The sequence below is a fragment of the Cervus elaphus genome, chromosome 15, assembly GCF_910594005.1.
Source record: "Cervus elaphus chromosome 15, mCerEla1.1, whole genome shotgun sequence".
In the NCBI taxonomy this organism is placed as follows: domain Eukaryota; kingdom Metazoa; phylum Chordata; class Mammalia; order Artiodactyla; family Cervidae; genus Cervus; species Cervus elaphus.
The window spans coordinates 5,681,743-5,700,763 of NC_057829.1; the positions used below are offsets into that span (position 1 = coordinate 5,681,743).

General features: G+C 44.6%; 1 protein-coding gene and 1 long non-coding RNA gene across 3 annotated transcripts in view; one reads left to right on the forward strand and one right to left on the reverse strand.

The window, feature by feature from the left end:
- Positions 1 to 7,943: 7,943 nt before the first annotated feature.
- Positions 7,944 to 11,131, reverse strand: LOC122708702. The gene is made up of 3 exons (XR_006345273.1): positions 11,019 to 11,131; positions 8,957 to 9,109; positions 7,944 to 8,041 (listed from the first exon to the last, which is right to left on the reverse strand). It is a non-coding gene; the product is annotated as an uncharacterized LOC122708702 (long non-coding RNA).
- The window catches only part of NID1 (nidogen 1), a 92,429-nt gene continuing 84,511 nt past the window's right edge, over positions 11,104 to 19,021 (forward strand). Inside the window, exon 1 of one of the 2 annotated variants that reach the window (XM_043925086.1) lies at positions 11,104 to 11,576. In XM_043925086.1, coding sequence (XP_043781021.1) covers positions 11,352 to 11,576 — 225 coding nt within the window. In that variant the 5' untranslated portion in view covers positions 11,104 to 11,351. The remainder of the gene's footprint in view (positions 11,577 to 19,021) is intronic. The other variant, XM_043925085.1, reaches the window with a different exon arrangement.

Consider the following 19,021-nt stretch of genomic DNA (forward strand, 5'->3'; position numbering starts at 1 on the left):
CCAGTAGTTTCAGGAGGAGTGAATGGGTATGTAAGAGGTTTGATAAGACCCCACTTGAGGTATTCTACAACCTGGCAGCATTTCACCTGGAGAGGTGGAAAACCACCAGCAAAAATTACCTTCTGACAGCAAAGAACTCACTAGAAAAGAAGGGTACTGAAAGTCAGCCAGTGGAAGTAAGTTCAGAGAGGTACATTAGGGTCAAATGCAGCAGAACTCTGAATGTCCAGAGGGACAGCTGGGAGAGCCTAAAGTCAGGATTTTGACATAGAAGTCTTATACAAGTCAGAGCTGACTAGCACAAGCACATTCCCTTTCTTAGGGAATGGCTGGCTGAAGAATTTTCTGGAATATCATTTCCCAAATCACCCCCAACTGCCTCATGGAAAACCACATGGGCTGGTGGTTACTGAATTATTTTCAGGTGATGGCCAACTGTCCAAAGCCCTTACTGGGGCTCATTCAGTTCTGCCTCCTTGGTCCAATCGCTATTCTTTGAACAGAGGGAGTCCCTTCTCGTTCAGGAACTTGAAATCTGCACTTCCTGGTGCCCCAGTGCAGCCCTGCCCAGACATTCAGTTGGAAATCTCCTTCACCCTGCACCCCTACAGCTCACTCCCTCACTTCCTCAGACCTCTACTCCAAAGACAGATCCTTGAATATGGCTTCCCTAATCACCCCAATCAAACTATCTCTCACACCCACCTGTGTAAATTCTTTTTTAAAAACTGGAGCATAATTGCTTTACAATGTTGTGTGAGTTCCTGCTGTACAATGAAGTGAACCCGCTATGTGTATACATATATCCCATCCCTCTTGGACCTCCCTCCCAAACCTCCATCCCACCCATCTAGGTCATCACAAAGCACTGAGCTAGGCTTCCTGTGACTGTGGCTCAGATCATGAGCTCCTTATTGCAAAATTCAGACTTAAATTGAAGAAAGTAGAGAAAACCACTAGACCATTCAGGTATGACCTGAATCAAATACCTTATGATTATACAGTAGAAGTGACAAATAGATTCAAGGGATTAGATCTGACAGAGTGCCTGAAGAACTATGGACAGAGGTTCATGACACTGTACAGGAGGCAGTGATCAAGATCATCCCCAAGAAAAAGAAATGCAAAAAGGCAAAATGGTTGTCCAGGGAAGCCTTACAAATCTCTGAGAAACGAAAAGACGTGACAGGCAAAGGAGAAAAGGAAAGATATACCCATTTGAATGCAGAGTTCCAAAGAATAGCAAGGAGGGATAAGAAAGCCTTCCTCAGTGATCAATGCAAAGAAATAGAGGAAAACAATAGAATGGGAAAGACTAGAGATCTATTCAAGAAAATTAGAGATACCAAGGGAACATGTCATGCAAAGATGGGCACAATAAAGGACAGAAATGGTATGGCTCTAACAGAAGCAGAGGATATTAAGAAGAGGTGGCAAGAATACACAGAAGAACTACACAAAAAAGATCATCATGACCCAGATAACCACGATGGTGTGACCTAGAGCCAGACATCCTGGAATGGGAAGTCAAGTAGGCCTTCAGAAGCATTACTGTGAACAAAGTTAGTGGTGGTGATAGAAATCCAGTTGTGCTATTTCAAATCCTTAAAGATGATGCTGTGAAAGTGCTGCACGCAATACGCCAGCAAATCTGGAAAACTCAGCAGTGGCCACAGCACTGGAAAAGGTCAGTTTTCATTCCAATCCCAAAGGCAATGTAATGCTCAAAATTCTACAAGCCAGGCTTCAATAGCATGTGAACCGTGAACTTCCAGATGTTCAAGCTGGCTTTAGAAAAGGCAGAGGAACCAGAGATAAAATTGCCAACACAGAGAAAGCAAGAGAATTCCAGAAAAACATCTACTTCTGCATTATTAACTACTCCAAGGCCTTTGACTGTATGGATCACAATAAACTATGGAAAATTCTTGTAATAGAGATGGGAATACCAGACCAGCTGACCTGCCTCCTGAGAAATCTGCAGGTCAGGAAGCAACAGATAGAACTGGACATGGAACAACAGACTAGTTACAACTTGGGAAAGGAGTATGTCAATGCTACATATCGTCACCCAGCTTATTTAACTTATATGCAGAGTACATCATGTGAAATGCTGGGCTGGATGAAACACAAGCTGGAATCAAGATTGCTGGGAGAAATACCAATAACCTCAGATATGCAGATGACACTACTCTTATGGCAGAAAGCAAGGAGGAACTAAAGAGCCTTTTGATGAAAGTGAAAGAGGAGAGTGAAAAACTGGCTTAAAACTCAACATTCAGAAAACGAAGATCATGGCATCTGGTCCCGTCACTTCATGGCAAATAGATGGGGAAACAATGGAAACAGTAACAGACTTTATTTTCTTGGGTTCCAAAATCACTGCAGATGGTGACTGCAGCCATGAAATTAAAAGACACCTGCTCATTGGAAGAAAAGCTATGACCAATCTAGACAGCATATTAAAAAGCAAAGACATTACTTTGCTGACAAAGGTCCATCTAGTCAAAGCTATGGTTTTTCCAGTAGTCACATTTGGGTGTGAGAGCTAGACCATAAAGAAAGCTGAGCTCCGAAGAATTGATGCTCTTGAACTGTGGTGTTGGAGAAGACTCCTGAGAGTCCCATGGACAGCAAGCAGATCCAACCAGTCCATCCTAAAGGAAATCAGTCCTGAATATTCATTGGAAGGACGGATGTTGAAGCTGAAGCTCCAATACTTTGGCCACCTGATGTGAAGAGCTGACTCATTAGAAAAGACCCTGATGCTGGGAAAAAAATGAAGGCAGGAGGAGAAGGGGACGACAGAGGATGAGATGGTTGGATGGCATCACCAACTCGATGGACATGAGTTTGAGCAAGCTCCAGGAGTTGGTGATGGACAGGGAAGCCTGGTGTGCTGCAGTCCATGGGGTCACAAAGAGTCATACACGATTGAGTGACTGAACTGAACTAGCTATTTTACACCTGATAGCATATATATGTCCATCCTCATCTCCTAATTCACCCACCCTCCCCCTCCACCCCTGGTGGCTCAGAGGTTAAAGCGTCTGCCTGCAGTGCAGGAGACCTGGGTTCAATCCCTGAGTCGGGAAGATCCCCTGGAGAAGGAAATGGCAACCCAGTCCAGTATTCTTGCCTGGCGAATCCCATGGACGGAGGAGCCTGGTAGGCTACAGTCCGTGGGGTCACAAAGAGTTGGACACGACTGAGCGACTTCACTCACTCACTCACTCACTCACTCCCCCTCCACCCCTGTGTTCCCAGGTCCATTCCCTACATCTGCATCTCTATTCCTGCCCTGGAAATAGGTTCGTCAGTACCATTTTTCTAGATTCCACATATATGCATTAACACACAATATTTGCTTTTCTCTTTCTGAATTATTAAGTCTGTGTGACAAACTCTAGGTCCATTCACACCTCTACAAATGACCCAATTTTATTCATCTTAATGGCTATATAATATTCCATCCACCATTTAAATTATTATCCTAATTTCCTCTCTAATTTATTTTTATTCACATCACAGAACAGCATCAGGTACCTAGTAGGTTCTCAACAAATACTGATTGATGATAAATTATCAGTATAGGCTATTAATGGTATAATCATCAAATGCTAGATAAAATTATTTGGCATCAATTAACCCATCAAAAATTATGCCCTGTCCTGAATATTTGAATGGATACACCCAGCGGACCCCCATGGGCCTGTGAAATAGGCCAATCGTGTCTTAAGCATCCTGATTGTCCCAGGCTATTATTTTTGTTTTCAATGGTGTTCTCTCATGCCTCTTTTAGCCCCTTGAAATTCTGTTATGTCAAAACATGCTTTTCATAACTCACAAACTTAGGTGGCCAATTATTTTAGTTGGAAGGAAAACCTCAAGCTCAACAAGCAAAATTAAAAACAGTTGGTAAATCAGGAATTGGAGTCTTTCATACGCTCTGAAATAGTCCCATGAAGGCAGTTGTCTCATCTATGAAGTCAGTTGTCTAGTCTATTTTATAGAAAGATAAAATATCTGGAGAGATGTTTACAATGCAATATTGCCCAGAAGGTACAGCTTCTAAGCACTAAAGGGATGATATGTAGCCTGTATTACAGAACTAGGTGGTCCAAAGATGTTCTAGCTCAACATACTTTTTTTTTTAAACTTTATGCCCCTAAGTATACTTGATGTCATATGGAAACAAACTTTAATTTTTTTTTTAAATTTTGGAAAATCTGTTCACCACTCACTTTGTTCAATGGTTAGTTGGTCTCAGCATCAAACATAGAACCAGAGGCCAAATGGTGACGACTGCTTAATCCCACTCCAACAAGGACATTTTTCATAAACATACTTTTGTAATTACTTGTCGTCTAACTAGTTAAGACGAAGTAATGAGCTATCAAGGTCTAACAATCTCCTTACCACACAGTCAGTCATCACATCAGTCATCACAATTCATGCTGAATTTACTTCATTGTGTAATTTTGACCTGTTTAGTTTTGTTACAATAAACTTTACTACGTGAAAATGGGACTTTATGAAGATTTAGTAACAAAAGAAAATCAAGAAAAGATAACTTTATTTGCACTTAACTCAGATTGAGTGATATTCAACAATCTTGGGCCATGAGTGTGATCTAGCACAAATCACTATTTTTTCCTTTCTTTTGCTTGTTTTGGCAGTATTGAGTATTGCTGTGGTGTGCAGGTCTCTCTTGTTGTGGAGCATGGGCTCTAGAGCGTGAGGGCTCAGTAGCTGTGCCGCACAGGTTTAGTTGCCCCTCGACATGTGGGATCTTAGTTCTCTGACCAGGGATCAAACCCACTTCCCCTGCATTAAAAGGCAGATTCTTAACCACTGGACCAAGGAAGTCCCACAACCAATATTTTCAATGAAACATACATGTGTGTCATCTAAAGTGATCATGGGTTACAATATTAAAAGTCTTTGCTATTCTCTCATAGAAGTAGAGTAGAACGGTGGTTACCAGAGGGTGGAAAGTGAAGAAAATGGGAAGATGCTGGTCAAAAGGTACACATTTTCAGTTATAAGATGACTAAGTTCTGGGGATGTAATGTACAGCATGGTGACTATAGTCAATACTGCATTACAGAATACTGGAGTGGGTAGCCTTTCCCTTCTCCAGGAGATCCTCCCAACCCAGAGATCGAACCGAGGTCTACCTCACTGCAGACGGATTCTTTACCAGCTGAGCCATAAGGGAAGCCCAACAATATTAGAGTGGGTAACCTATCCCTTCTCCTGGGGTTCTTCCTGACCCAGGAATCGAACTGGGGTCTCCTGCATTGCAGGCAGATTCTTTACCAGCTGAGCTATCAGGGAAGCCCCATTGTGGAACTGAAATTTGCTAAAACAGTCAATTTTACGTGTTCTTACCACAAACACAAACACACACAAAATGGCAATGATGTGAAATGGCAGGTGTGTTAATTATGATAATTGTGATAGATGTGTTTATTACATGGTCATGGTAATTATTTCACAAGTATATCATAGCACATTGTACAGCTTAAGTATATACAATTTTAATTTGTCAATTATATCTCCATAAGGATAGAAAAAATAATACAGGTAATTAAATTAACATATGAAAATCCATTACTGGAATAAGAAAATTATGAACTGGAGCTGAAAAGTCATTAATATAAGCTTTTGGGCTAATCTCCTAAATTTCCTGTAGTATTGTCTTGGGATGAACATATCTTGGAATTCAATGTGGTTATAACTGTTATTCTCACAAATGATTTTGGAGAGGAAAATTTATATGAAGTGAAAAATTTGAAAAATAGAGATTGGAAATGGAACTAAATATATGCAGATGTTTTACAAACCGTGAAAATGGGAAAGATGATAAGATTTTATAAACAACAAGAGTAATACTTCTGGTGCTTAAGGAAACCTTACTAGCTAATTTTACTTTTGAAAAAAAATCAAGTGGAAAAACCTGGCATACACTACTTGAATCAACTGATCAAAGTTAACATGCATGTCAATGTCATTATTTCAACTATTATATTGTGGCTATGTAAGAGAATGTTTCAGTTTTTAGGAAATACACATCAAAGTATTTAGAGACAAAGAAACATCATGGTCAAACGTATCCTCAATCATCTGGATAAAACTTGTGTGAGTATCTATCTATATACAGAGAGAGAGAGAAAGGAGACAGAAAAAGCAATTATGGTAAAATGTTAAGAGGAAATTTGGGTGAAGGGTACATGAGAGTTTTTGTATTACTCTTGCAACATTTACGTAAGTCTGTAAATTACATAAATCAAAATAAAAATAATAAAACAATGACAAGAGGCAGGTTATGCTGGAGGTCTGATGAACCAGCATAATGTACAGATTTGAAGACAGGATGTAGAAATAGAAGGATTAAACTTTATCCTGGAAACTGTGGTGTCTTCCAAACGAAATACGTTGATGGACATAACCGCATTTCCTCTAAATACTTTTAATTCAAATCTCCTTTGAAAAGACAATAGATTGAGCACCAAATCCTGCTTGATTCTCATCGTCTAGTAGGGATGGTCATTTAATTTATAGTATCCTTGGCACAGTGGTAAATGTGCCAATGCAAGGGGCCCAAGAGACACAAGTTTGATCCCTGGAGTGGGAAGATCCCCTGGAGAAGGAAATGGCTCCCCGTTTCGGTATTCTTACCTGGAAAAATCCCATGGACAGAAGACCTGGTGGGCTATAGTCCATGGGGTCCCAAAGAGTCAGACGCAACTGAGCAACTGAACACACACGCACACATCCTTATAACAACTGAGCTTAAGTTTTTTAAAATAGCAATCACCTTATTCCTGAATTAAGTGAGTTTCCCTGGAATTGAAACACTAATATATTGAACTCTGCGTGACATCTGGTAAATAAAGCTTCCCTGGCCATGTGGGGTCAGTGGCCAAACCTCACAGGAGAGGGAGACTATAATAGATGTCTCCTTCAGCGAAACAGACAACTGAGCTATTTTTCTGCTCAATTGCCTGGATATCTGTCTGAATAAGCCAAATAGAAAAGATACCTTGGCTACTTACAGCTACAGCCTGCTTTTTAAATTTTGTCTTCTTGCCTCATCTGATTATAGCTGTCAACAAAAGAGTGCGCATCTCAAAAGTATAGGGTTTAACTTCAAAACACGATGAAAACTGGTGGGGCTTCTCTGGTGGCTCAGTAGTAAAGAATCTGCCTGCCAATGCAGGAGACACAGGTTCAACCTGTGGTCTGGGAGGATTCCCACATGCCACAGAGCAACTAGGCCCATGTGCCAAAACTACTGAGCCTGTGCTCTAGGGCCCAGAGCCGCAATTACAGAGCCCGTGAGCCACAGCTACTGAAGCCCGCATGCTCTAGAGCCCATGCTCCCCAACAAGAAAGGCCACTGCAATGAGAAGCCCACACACCGCAACTAGAGAGTAGTCCCCACTCACTGCAACTAGAGAAAAGTTCACATGGCAACAAAGACACAGCACAGCCCAGAAGTCAATTTTTGTTGTTGTTCAGCTGCTAAGTCGTGCCCAACTTTTCGCTGCCCCATGGACTGCAGCACGCCAGGCTTCCCTGTCTTTCATTGTCTCCTGGAATTTACTCAAACTCATGTCCATTGAGTTGGTGATGCTATCTAACTATCTCATCCTCTGCTGCCCTTTTAAAAGAATATAATATATGCAAGGGTTTACATTTCCAGCCATAGAAAAAAACTGGTGTGATCATGTAACTCTGAATGCGTATATGAGATGGTTGGATGGCATCACCGACTTGATGGACATGAGTTTGGGCAAGCTCCAGGAGTTGGTCATGGACAGGGAAGCCTGGCATGCTGCAGAACACGGGGTCAGACACAACTGAGCAACTGAACTGAACTGAATGTTACTGCAGATATCAAATGATTCTTAAAAGTACTAGGGAATTCTGAAACTCTTGACTTTTATTAAAGGTTGCATACAGCGTTGGGTTAGGCTCTGTGAACTCTGGAAAAGAAACAGAACACGTGATCCTCACTCCAAGAAGCTTATATCTGGAAAGAAAAAAACACAAAAAACAACTAGAAAGAAACATCTAGGTGTTAAATACACTTAGATAATGACCAGAGCAAAGTATGAAATTAAACATTCTATGATGTAGATTGTGATTACATCCTACATGTATTTGAAACTATAAATTCTAAAGTGGCTGGCACTCAGCCCACGTTGTTCTAATGGGAGGCACAGCATAGATGTCACATTCCCCCAGCCCACGAAAAGTGCAGTGAGTATAGGGCTATAAATAGGAAATGACAGATAGTTTACAGTATACCCCAGACTTATTAAGCAAGATGATACTAATGACATTAGGGAACAGACATATACGCAAATAGGCTTCCCAGGTGGTGCTACTGGTAAAGAACCCGCCTGCCAATGCAGAAGATGTAAGGCTTAAGAGGGTTCAGTCCCTGGGTCAGGAAGATCCTCTGGAGGAGGACATGGCAACCCACTCCAGAATTCTTGCCTAGAGAATCCCATGGACAAAGGAACCTGGCAGGCTACAGGCCATAGGGTTACATATACATGTATCGGTTTCAGATACGCTGGGATTCAAACCCTGGCTCTTCCACTGACTGTGTGAAACTGGGCACATTAACTTTTGCAGCTCTCATTTCCCCTACATCTACTATAAAACTACTAGCTTGTGCAGTTGTTTTTAGTATTAAATCTGATGTTCCATAAAGCATCTAGCAGAAGCAGGCATTCAACAAGGGGCATCTGTTGTTGCTTTCTATCTGTTAAATATCCCACGGTGTTACAGGTGTGTCTGCCTTTCCCAGTAGACTATGAGCTGCTTGCAAAAGGGATTATGAGTTAAGGGTCTTTGTATTTAGAATTCCTAGTACAGTGTCTGACTCCAAGTGGATTCTTAGTAATTGCGGAAATAATAAGAATCATGAAAAACATACATTTAGATGATGATGGCTTAGTATTAACTGAGTACTTCCTTTATGCTCCAGTTTGGTGCTAGGAGCATTTTGTGGATCATCTTGGGTAATTCCCATAACAATTCTTTGATTGTAGGTACGAACATTCCATGCAAACGAGAAGGATACAGAAACCTGCCCAAGTGAACAGGGGTAGTAAATGGCAGAGCCCAGGCCTCAGACAGACTGGACTCCAAGCTTCCCTGAACCGGCAGAGTGGAGAAAGGCTCTTGCTTCTGTATTAGCGAAGGAGATTTCCATGGACCAATGGGAGTTTCAGAAGCGGTCTGCGTACTAAAAAGGCAGAGAATTCAGGAGAAGGGGTGAGATCATTCCAGGGGCAGACTGCGGCTTCAGAGCCGGCAGTGATGTGAGATAAAAGGTGTGGGGAGGAGGTTTGGAAGGGGAAAATCTGAAGGGCAGGCGGGATAAGACTGGCGGGGTACACACTGGGAAATCTGAGGCCGTTCAGGTGAGCACAGAGGAGGAAGAGTCTCCTGGAGACCAGAAGACAGAAGTGGGTGATGCAGCAGCTGAGGCTACTATGGATAGCATGGGATAGAGTCAGAGGTCTTCCTGGGCAGGACAGAGGCTCCAGGGCACTGCATCTCTGGGAGGGAATTGAAAGAAAAGCCACTGAATTTGGCAACAGATTGCAGGCTGTGTTAATCACTCTTTAGCATCAAGGGAAACAACTGTAGCAATAATGGCTCCACCTAATGTTGTGGTTAAGGGGTCCCTGGAGTCGGACCACCCTGGGTCCCCATAGAGGCTTCCAGATGTGTAACTTTGGCAAAGTGATTTAAACCTCTCTGGCTCTCTCTGTCCATCTTCTGTATGTGGGGGTGGTTTCTGTCTCACTGGGTTATTGTGATCGCAAAACATGGGTGTATTTCATTGACTTTCCTTGTAGTTTCTACTGGTTCAGGACTCATGTTTCCTAAATATCTAAATATGATACAGAATTCACTGTTTATTGGGAGAATTCTCCCAGACTGGGTCCCAGGTCTTTAATTTTAGCTGGCAACAGGGCTGGGGGTTGGGGGGCGGGGAGGGAAGGATTGATACCCTGTTGACCTTTCCAGGTTAACAAGTCTGACATCAAACAAATCAACTCCCAAAGTCCCAACTCCCATTCCCTGACTTTACAATGCAGCAGAGGGTTTGCAATGCTCTAGGCTCAAAACCTTTCACTCAATGTAAAAGTTTCTCCCCTCTCCCTTCCCATATCAAGTTTATAATCAGGTTTTATTCCTTATTTATTATAATGCCTTTTAGATTTTTTTTCCTCAACTTCCACCTTTTTTTCCTCATCCTTTTTAAATTTTTCCTTTCAATGATCCTTGGATGACCCCTGCGTCTCTTCTTTCAACCCAGGGCCAAATTAATGATCAAGGGATTATTTAGGATACAATTTACACCGTTTATCTCCCTTTGTCAAAAACTCTAAATAATTCTTCTGTGGATGTTAGAGAGAGTTCAAATTCCTAGCGTTGGTATTAAAGGTTTTACTAGGAATAGGATTCCTTTCCTGGGGGAACGGCATCCACTCCAGCTTCTAGAAAGTTCCTTCTCCAGCCCCCTGAATGAAATTCTATCCTTTCCGGAAGAACTGATTTCCAAATCCCCAGAGACGCCATCCTTGGCCAGTTATTCCAGTCCCGATGTCCTTTATCACTTGGGGGGCCTTACCCTGCCTAACCCTGAATGGTGTTCTACACTCATGACTTTGACTGTGGAGGTTGGACCCGATTTTTGGCCCAACTTCCCATTACGAAGCACAGGATCCCGCACTCAACATTAATGTTAAGTTGAAAGAATGGATGTTTGAGTAAATAGGGTCCTGGCCGGATCCCTTCTTGTTAATCCTCAGCACCTACCCCCTCTTCCTACCAGTCTGACCATGTGAGTCCGACCTCCGGACGCCACCAAACAGCTTTGGGGTGGGCTGTGCCCGCATGCGGGGCATTTCCACGTCGCCGGATCTCTACGACTTAGCCCTGGGCCAAGGACAATGGTGCAGAGCCCGGCACTCTATTCTTACCTCCCGCAGGGGCCGTTCGGGAGGAACTGGGTTGGTTTTGGGAATCGCGGCCTCTAGCGCCCATTACCCGGCGGGGAACGAGGGCGACCGGACCCGGACGGCTGGGGGATTCGGTGTCGCCCCTCGCCCTCCCCCTCGCGGCCATTGGGCAGCCTCCGCGGACGGGGCGGGGCCCTCCCCATCTCCCCTCGGCTCCCCTCCCCTGTTTCCCGGTGTGGGAACCTCGCGAGGAGGGAGGCGCGAGGGGCTGCCGAGGGGCGTCCGGTTACATCTCCGCCTTCCTCAGCCTCCGGCCGCAGAGCTCCTCGGTTTGCGGGACGGCGCTCCGGGAACATGTTGGCCACGGTCCGCCGGAGCGGAGCTGCGTGGACGCGGGCGCTGCTGCTGCAGCTGCTGTTAGCGGGGCCTGGGGGCTGCCTGAGCCGCCAGGAGCTCTTTCCTTTCGGCCCCGAACATGGGGACCTGGAGCTGGAGGCCGGAGACGACCTCGTCTCTCCAGCCCTGGAGCTGAGCACCGCGCTCCACTTCTTCGACAGATCCGACATCGACTCGGTCTACGTGAGTGCGACCCGGGGCGGGAGGTGGGGGCACTTGGGCGGGAGGCCGCGAGGGGCTGAGGCGGCGTCTGAAGGAAGGCCCGGGCGGGCCGGGGGCGCCCGCGGAGCCGGACGGACCTGAGCGTCGTGGGCGGGCACCCGCACCCGGTGGCCGCCGGGGCGCGGGCTGCGGCGCTCCGTCTCCAAGCCCAAGGGGGCTCCCGCCTCTGCCCGGCCAGCCGACGCCTGCCCGCCGCCTGGTCACGGTCGTTCGAGGAGGGGCAGTGGGTTCTGGGGAGCTCGCCCCGTCTGCGCCGCCCCGCGCGCGCACTGCCAGAGTCCAGGACTCTGTGACCCCGGACCCCGGGACCCGGGCGGAGTTTCCTCTCCCGCGGCAGTGGGCCGGGAAGTCTGTGCGCGTCTCGCCATTGTCCCCTGCTTTTGGGGGACAGGACCCGGTCCGCTTGGGACCAGGCGCCGGACGAAGGCCAGAGCTGGGTCGCAGCCGGCGCGCGGGCCCCGGGACTCCCGTAGGTGCCGCGGTTAGGAAAAAACCGCCAAGCCCAGCTCTCCTCCCCGGGAATGCAGTCGACAGCCCCTGCATTTGTGTGTGTGGACTCCGGATATGTCTTGGCAACGATTCTGCTCTGTGTCCAGAGTTCAGGGCTGGGAAAGCAGGGCGCCCCGGTGATCCAATTTCCTGTAGCTGACCATTGTCACCATGGGGGGTGGGGGGCCAGATGGGGAGAGGGACAGGGAGGGACCTTTCGCTCTCTGGAGCTTCTCCGGACTGGCTGGGCGCGGGGACGCTGTCAACTTGGTTAAGCCCTTTCGTGCCGCCTCCTGTCGCTGCCGCGCACCATGTGGATTTCATATAAAGCTGTGTGCATTCCAGAAGAGGGGCGGGGGAACAGCGCCAACAGCGGCTGGAGCCTGTCCTGCCCCTGAAATGGCTCTGCTGGTCTGATCCTGGCAGACTGCGCCCGGGACAACACCCACGTGGAGCTTGTCGGCTTTGCAGAAAAAGAATGAGCCCTTGAAGTCTTCACCCACAGAGGGTGTCCCCTTGCTATCCACACCGCCCTGACTTCCTTGGGCAGTCTGCTGTAGCCTAGAAAACTCCCTCTTAGGTTTTTAAATGTGCAAGATAAAATCCATAGGATTGCCAAGGAAATCAATTCTGTTGAAATACGAGTTAAAGTATTTTTAAAAAGTTGTTTGAAGTCATACATGTCATTAAAAAAAAAAAGCATATCAAATAACAAGGTGAAGTAGTGGCTCCAGTGTATGGTCAGCTAATGACTCAACTTTCAAGGTCATGGGACTGTAAACAGTATTCAGAGACACCTATTATAATGACTATATAGTGACTATAATGTGATAGGAGCATATCTGTGACTTCTGTTAGTGGCAAAGTCATTAAGCGCTAATACAATTGCTGCCTACACTTACAATGGAAGGAAATGCTAAATTTGGGTTATGGGCTACTGAAAATTAAGATTAAGTTTATTTTTCTAAGTTAACAGACCCATGAATTCTATTGGGGGAGGGGGGGGATCATTGGATTCTAAGCTCAGAACCTCTGTGTTAAATTAGGGCTCTCCTCCTCTCCTTTACTTGTGACATCAGACTAAACACATTACATTCTACAGACTTAGAGAATCTATTGTTGGAAAATGATTCCTGTCAATCCACACCTTCTGAGCCTATTTGTTTATAAAAATGTTTATATATTTGGCTGCACCAGGCCTTGATTGTGGCATGCAGAGTCTTTAGTTGCAGCCTGAATTATCTTTTTTTTTTTTTTAAGTTGCGACTTTGGAACCCTTAGTTGTGGCATATGGGATATAGTTCTCTGACCAGGGGTGGAACCCTAGCCCTCTGCCTTGGGAGGGTGGAGTATTAGCCCCTGGACCACAAGGGAAGTCCCCTGAGCCTATTTGGGGTTTTAATCTGCAAATCAAGGAGAAAGACTCCCAGAGCCCTCTTCACATTTTAACTTCTGTGCTACAGGATCAGTTCCCAGGAAGGACTCCAAGATAGAGATTGTAAGTGAAAGTGTTAGTCACTTAGTCATGTTGCACTCTTTGCATTCCCATGGACTGTATCTGGCCAGGCTCCTCTGTCCATGGGACTCTCCAGGAAGAATATTAGAGTGGGTTGCCACTCCCTTCTCCAGGGGATCTTCCCAACCCCGGGATCAAACCCAGGTCTCCCAAATTGCACACAGATTCTTTACTGTCTGAGCCACCGTGGAAGCCCTGAGATAGAGATTAGCAGGCAGGATATTTCACTAGGGGGAGCGCCTCAGATCCACCCCTGTGGAAGGGAGGGCAGTGAAGAAGGATTGAGTGGAGGGAGTAGCTGAGCTTCAATGCAAGTCAGCAAGATGCCTGCTACCCTTCTGGGAGCTCTGGAGGTGGGATAAGCCTTTCAGAGCTCTCTCAAGTCTCCTGAGAAGGTGATCAGTGATTAGATTAGGGCTGCCCTGGAAGGAGGTATGACCCTTGGGTGAGGCAGTTATCAAAGAGGAGGGCTGAGGGCTGCATTCCCAGGAGCTGAAGAGGGATCTGGGGCCATGCCACAGCGTCCACCACTGTCTGTTGTATAGATGCTCTTTTAGCTGGTAGAAACCCTTACAGGGCTCTGAATGAAAAAGTGAATTGACAGGGAGTGTGAGTATGAACTAGATGGTCTGTACTGTTCTGGGCACTAGATTAGGAAAAAGAAAGGAAATCCATTGAAATGGAAAACAGTTATTGGGTGAGTATATCTACATGTGTCAGGGTCTAGCTAGTCTTACATTATTTAATCCTCACGGCAACTTGCCCCTCTTTTTTTAGATGAAGGAATAATAATTAGTAATTACTCAAGGCCATAGCATCAATTAAAAATGCCCAAGCTAGGATATCAGCCCAAGTCTGTGTCTGACTCATGATGCTTTCAACATCAACCCTAAAACATGTGATGGACCAAAGGGATTGCTGTGAATTGGAGTAGTGAGGGAATATTTTACAGAGAAGATTACATATAAGATTTGAAAGACAAGTCCAATTTCGGTAGACGGAGGCAGAAATGGAGAGGCCAGAAATAGAAGATAACTGCTGTGGCGAGTGCATGATGGTGGAACAAGCTTGGCAGGTGCTGGGAAAGTGAGGAATATGATCCCACTGGAGCAGAGTGTTTTTGTTGGAATAGGAGGATTCTTCCTGGGATAGGCAGGTGGAAGTCAGAAAATAAATGTATCAGCTAGCTCTTGCTGTGTAACAAACAACCACAAAACCTCAGTGGCATGTAACAATAAGCATTTGTTGCTTATGTGTCTGGAATTAGTAGATGGTGGGTTAATATAGGGTGGCTTCAGCAGGAGCAACTGGGATAATCTGGTTCTACTCTAGGCAGGGAGGTGGGAAGTGTCTATCATGTATCATAGCTGTTTTACCTAATATGGTAGCCATTTAGCTACGTATAGCTATTTTAAATTAAATTAATTAAAATGAAATAATATTAAAATTTCCACTTTTGAATCATAATAGCTGACAATGCTGCTATTGAATGTATGCATTACCACTAAAAATTCTATTAGATGGTGATGTTTCAGAGGGCCAGCTGAAGCATGTTCTTTTTTCATCGGGTTGTCAAAAATGTAAGAGCGTAAGCGGAAATGCATAGTGCTTTTTCACATCTTCTCTTTTGGGTCTTGTTTCCTAACATCTCACGGACTAAAGCAAGTCTCATGACTGAGCCAAGGTGGGGCGAGGGGCCATCTTGGTTGCCCAACTTGCTCTTGTGGGCCGTTGCATGATCTGTTTCCCCTTGTGGAATAACCTCTTATTTTTGAAGTGGCGCAGTCCCAGTGATGAAGCCAGTCATTCTTTGGACCCTATCCTGGATAATGAGTGGGGAGTGGGCCAGTCTATAAATCTGCTTAGCCAGCTCACTGAGCCAACGAGCATTTTCCATGAGCTCTCCTGCCTTGGCCAATGCTGTGAACTCCGCCAGGCAAGAGTTCTTCAAAAACACAATACAGTTGTACAGAACAATCAAGAAATTTACTTCTTTTGTTTGGAATCTTATTACCTTGATTAACTAAGGCTGGTTATCTCATGCTGATTGAAAGCTCCAATTGCCTGCAGGCCAATAGAAGAAATTCTAGAACATGATTCAATTGCATATGATATTCTTTATGTCTTGATTCATACGCATGGTGAAATGAATTAGTTTATTTAATACGTTCACTTGGTGTGGGGAACAAAATTCTTCCTGTGATGGGAAAAGAATAAAAGGATATCCTTGGAAGAAAAAAGATTGTATCCTGACTCTCCGGACCCATCTCCTCATCTTCCTTCCTTGTGTCTGTACGACTGTCTGTCTGTGTCTCTCACACACACACCACATCTTCCGCAAATTGATTTTCATTGTACTACTTACACATAGGAATCTTTCCTTAGGTAGGGTAAATTTAACTCTCCTTTTAAGATCTTCTAATATTCTTCCAACTTTTACCCTACCTTCTATGCCAATATAGGCTCTGCTCATTTCCTTCAAAACTTGCTTCATTCCCACCAAGGGATTACCAAGGGATTCTTGTGTGTTGCGTGGGACTGTGCTGGGCACTGGGGCTCTAAACCATGTGAAATGCAGCTTCTGAATATGACCAGGTCCGTGCCCTCAAGGAAGTCCCAGTGTCAGGAGGGAGCCACAGAGGAGCAAGTGGTCCAAGTGCCCTGCACTGTGAATCGTGATGGAGGAACAACACCCAACCCTTGAGGAGCTCAGAGTCTCCAGACGAGCTCCACTCAACCGGGTTCAGTCCCTGAGCCCAGTAGGTTTGAGCTAAGTCTTTGAGCACATTGTACTGTGATCATTGCTGCTCTCATCCCCTATTCTGTCTGTCCACAAAGACACGACAACGCCCCTGAAGTTGTAGAGTATGGCGCATTTCCTTTGTTCAGTTTTTTCTTTCTTTGGGGATTGTAACCAAACTCTGTGGCTTCATCTGCCTGCTCCATGGCAGCGTCTCTGGGTTGTCTTTAAACACTGTCCTGAGGCAATGTGCTCTAAAACTGGGCTTTCTTCTCCACTGAGAGCAGAGATCACATCTTTAAAAAAAAAAAAAAATCCAAACCTTTCTTCTATACTTCACTCTTGGTATTAGAGTTTTTAATATTTATTTTTATTTTTTCATTTGACTCAGCCAGATCTTAGTTTCTGCATGCAGGATCTTTAGTTGTGGCATGCAAATGCTTAATTGCAGCATGTGGGGTCTAGTTCCCTGACCAAGGGTCAAACTTGGGCCCCCCTACATTGGGAGTGAGGAGTCTTAGCCACTGGACCACCAAGGAAGTCTGTGATGTTCAATTTTTTGATGTAACTTTTGAGAAACATGTTTCATGCACAACAAACTAATGCTACTCTTTCAAAGTCATCAACAAAAAGATGTTCCTCATACACGTAATATACAGAACCATAAAATATGTCAAAGTGGAAACTCCCTGCAATTTCTTAATGTACTAGGAAGTATAGCAAGGCAAAAAAAAGCATTACAGACAAATAGTGTTTAGACATTCTGGCATATATAGTGTTCTTAGTGTAATTGGAGTGAAACTCTTCTGTGTATACATACAAAATATTTTAGAAGCCAGTAAAGTAAACAGAAGCACCAGTTCTGTAAATTATTCTTGATCATGCAGGCAAGCAAGTCTCTTATATAGTTCATGGTGTTAAGCAACACTTGTGCCCACAGAACCTACTGACTCCTTGGCAGTTGCATTTGAGATCAAGACCAGCTTCATCTGCCATTTCATTTTTTTCTATTATTTATTTAAAATTTTTTTATTCGGGTCTAGTTCTTTTACAATGTGGTTTTCATTTCTACTATACAGCAAAGTGAATTAGCTGTAAATGTACATATATCCCCTCTTTTTTGGATTCCCTCGCATTTAGGTCACCACAGAACATTGAGTAGCGTTCCCTATGCCATACAGTAGGTTCTCATTAGTTACCTGTTTCATACATAGTATCAATAGTGTCATCTGCCGTTTCCTGCAGCAACACACCCACTTGGTTTTGTGGTGTTGTTAGGGTGTGGGACTGCTCCTTGCGTCTTCCTTTTGTTCTGTTTGAACCTTCTGCACTTCCAGTTGGTGTTCTCATGTACCCATCAGGGCAAAATCTTTTCAAGGTTCATATTCCTTAGTGTAGCATCTGCAGACCCAACCAGCAGCTGTGAACTTTGTCACTTTGCTGGTAGTTTGAACTTCCCGCTGCCACAGCAGGAAGCCCAGCGTTCATGCTCAAGAAATTAATTGCTTGCTTGTGTACCTATGGCTGATTCATGTTGATGTATGGCAGAAACCAACATAGTACTGTAAAGCAATTATCCTTCAATTAAAAATAAATAAATTAAAAACAACAAAAAAGAAATTAATTGTTTGGCTCTTCTGGTGGATTGCATTTTCAACATGTGTTCTTGTAGTGTCTGGATTGCGCTTCTGAATTGGCTCTTTAACCTTGGCCTTTCCAACCTTTTATAATTTCTCATATGTCTTGGCATTCCAATTAAATTCTTTTATAGCAGACTACAAGCTGAATAGATGTTTCTCCATATTCAACATGTTCCCATGACTTTTTTGGGGAGGCTAGAGTCTGGGCTTGTTGGGAGGTTGCATGCAGCTCCATCCTAGTTTTGAGTGGCTTGTGGGCCAGCCTGGCTCCCTGAGATTGTCGTATGCCTCTTGTCATCACTCATGGACCTGACGCACTTAACTGGCACAAAGGAAGTTTATGGTTAATTCCAAGATCACCACCCGTGGTTATGCAAGTGGTTTGCAGCACAGGGCTCTGACTGAGAGGACAGACTGGCTAAAGTCCAGCCCACAGGCCACTCACCAAGCCCTGAACCTCAGCATGGGCCTTTCCATTCAGAGAAAAGAGTACCTGCTTCTATTTTGCCTAAAGGCCTCCTATGGTCTAACAGTGGCCCTGGCTGAGTCACAGAATACTTAATAGAGTATTAATTTCCATCAGAAGTGAAAAGGAAATTGATGAATCATGTTGATTAACTGATTTATAATTGAGGTCCAGTCACTTCATATATCACCCTTTTACTATTCCAGACCTCTTTTTATTATTAAATGAAGAGGTTTTACAAGATTATCTCTAAGGTTCATTTTATCGTGGATCTTTGATGTTCTCTGATCAAGTGACCAGATGTTGAATAGATACCTTCACTTGCTCAGTCGCATCTGCCTCTTTGAGACCCCATGGACTGTAGCCCGCCAGGCTCCTCTGTCCATGAAATTTTCCAGGCAAGAATACTGGAGTGGGTTACTGTTTCCTACTCCAGGGCATCTTCTTGACCCAAGGATCAAACCCGTGTCTCTTGAGTCTCCTGCACTGGCAGGCGGGTTCTTTACCACTCTACCACCTGGGAAGCCCTATTTCAAGACACTGGCTATTTCTTAT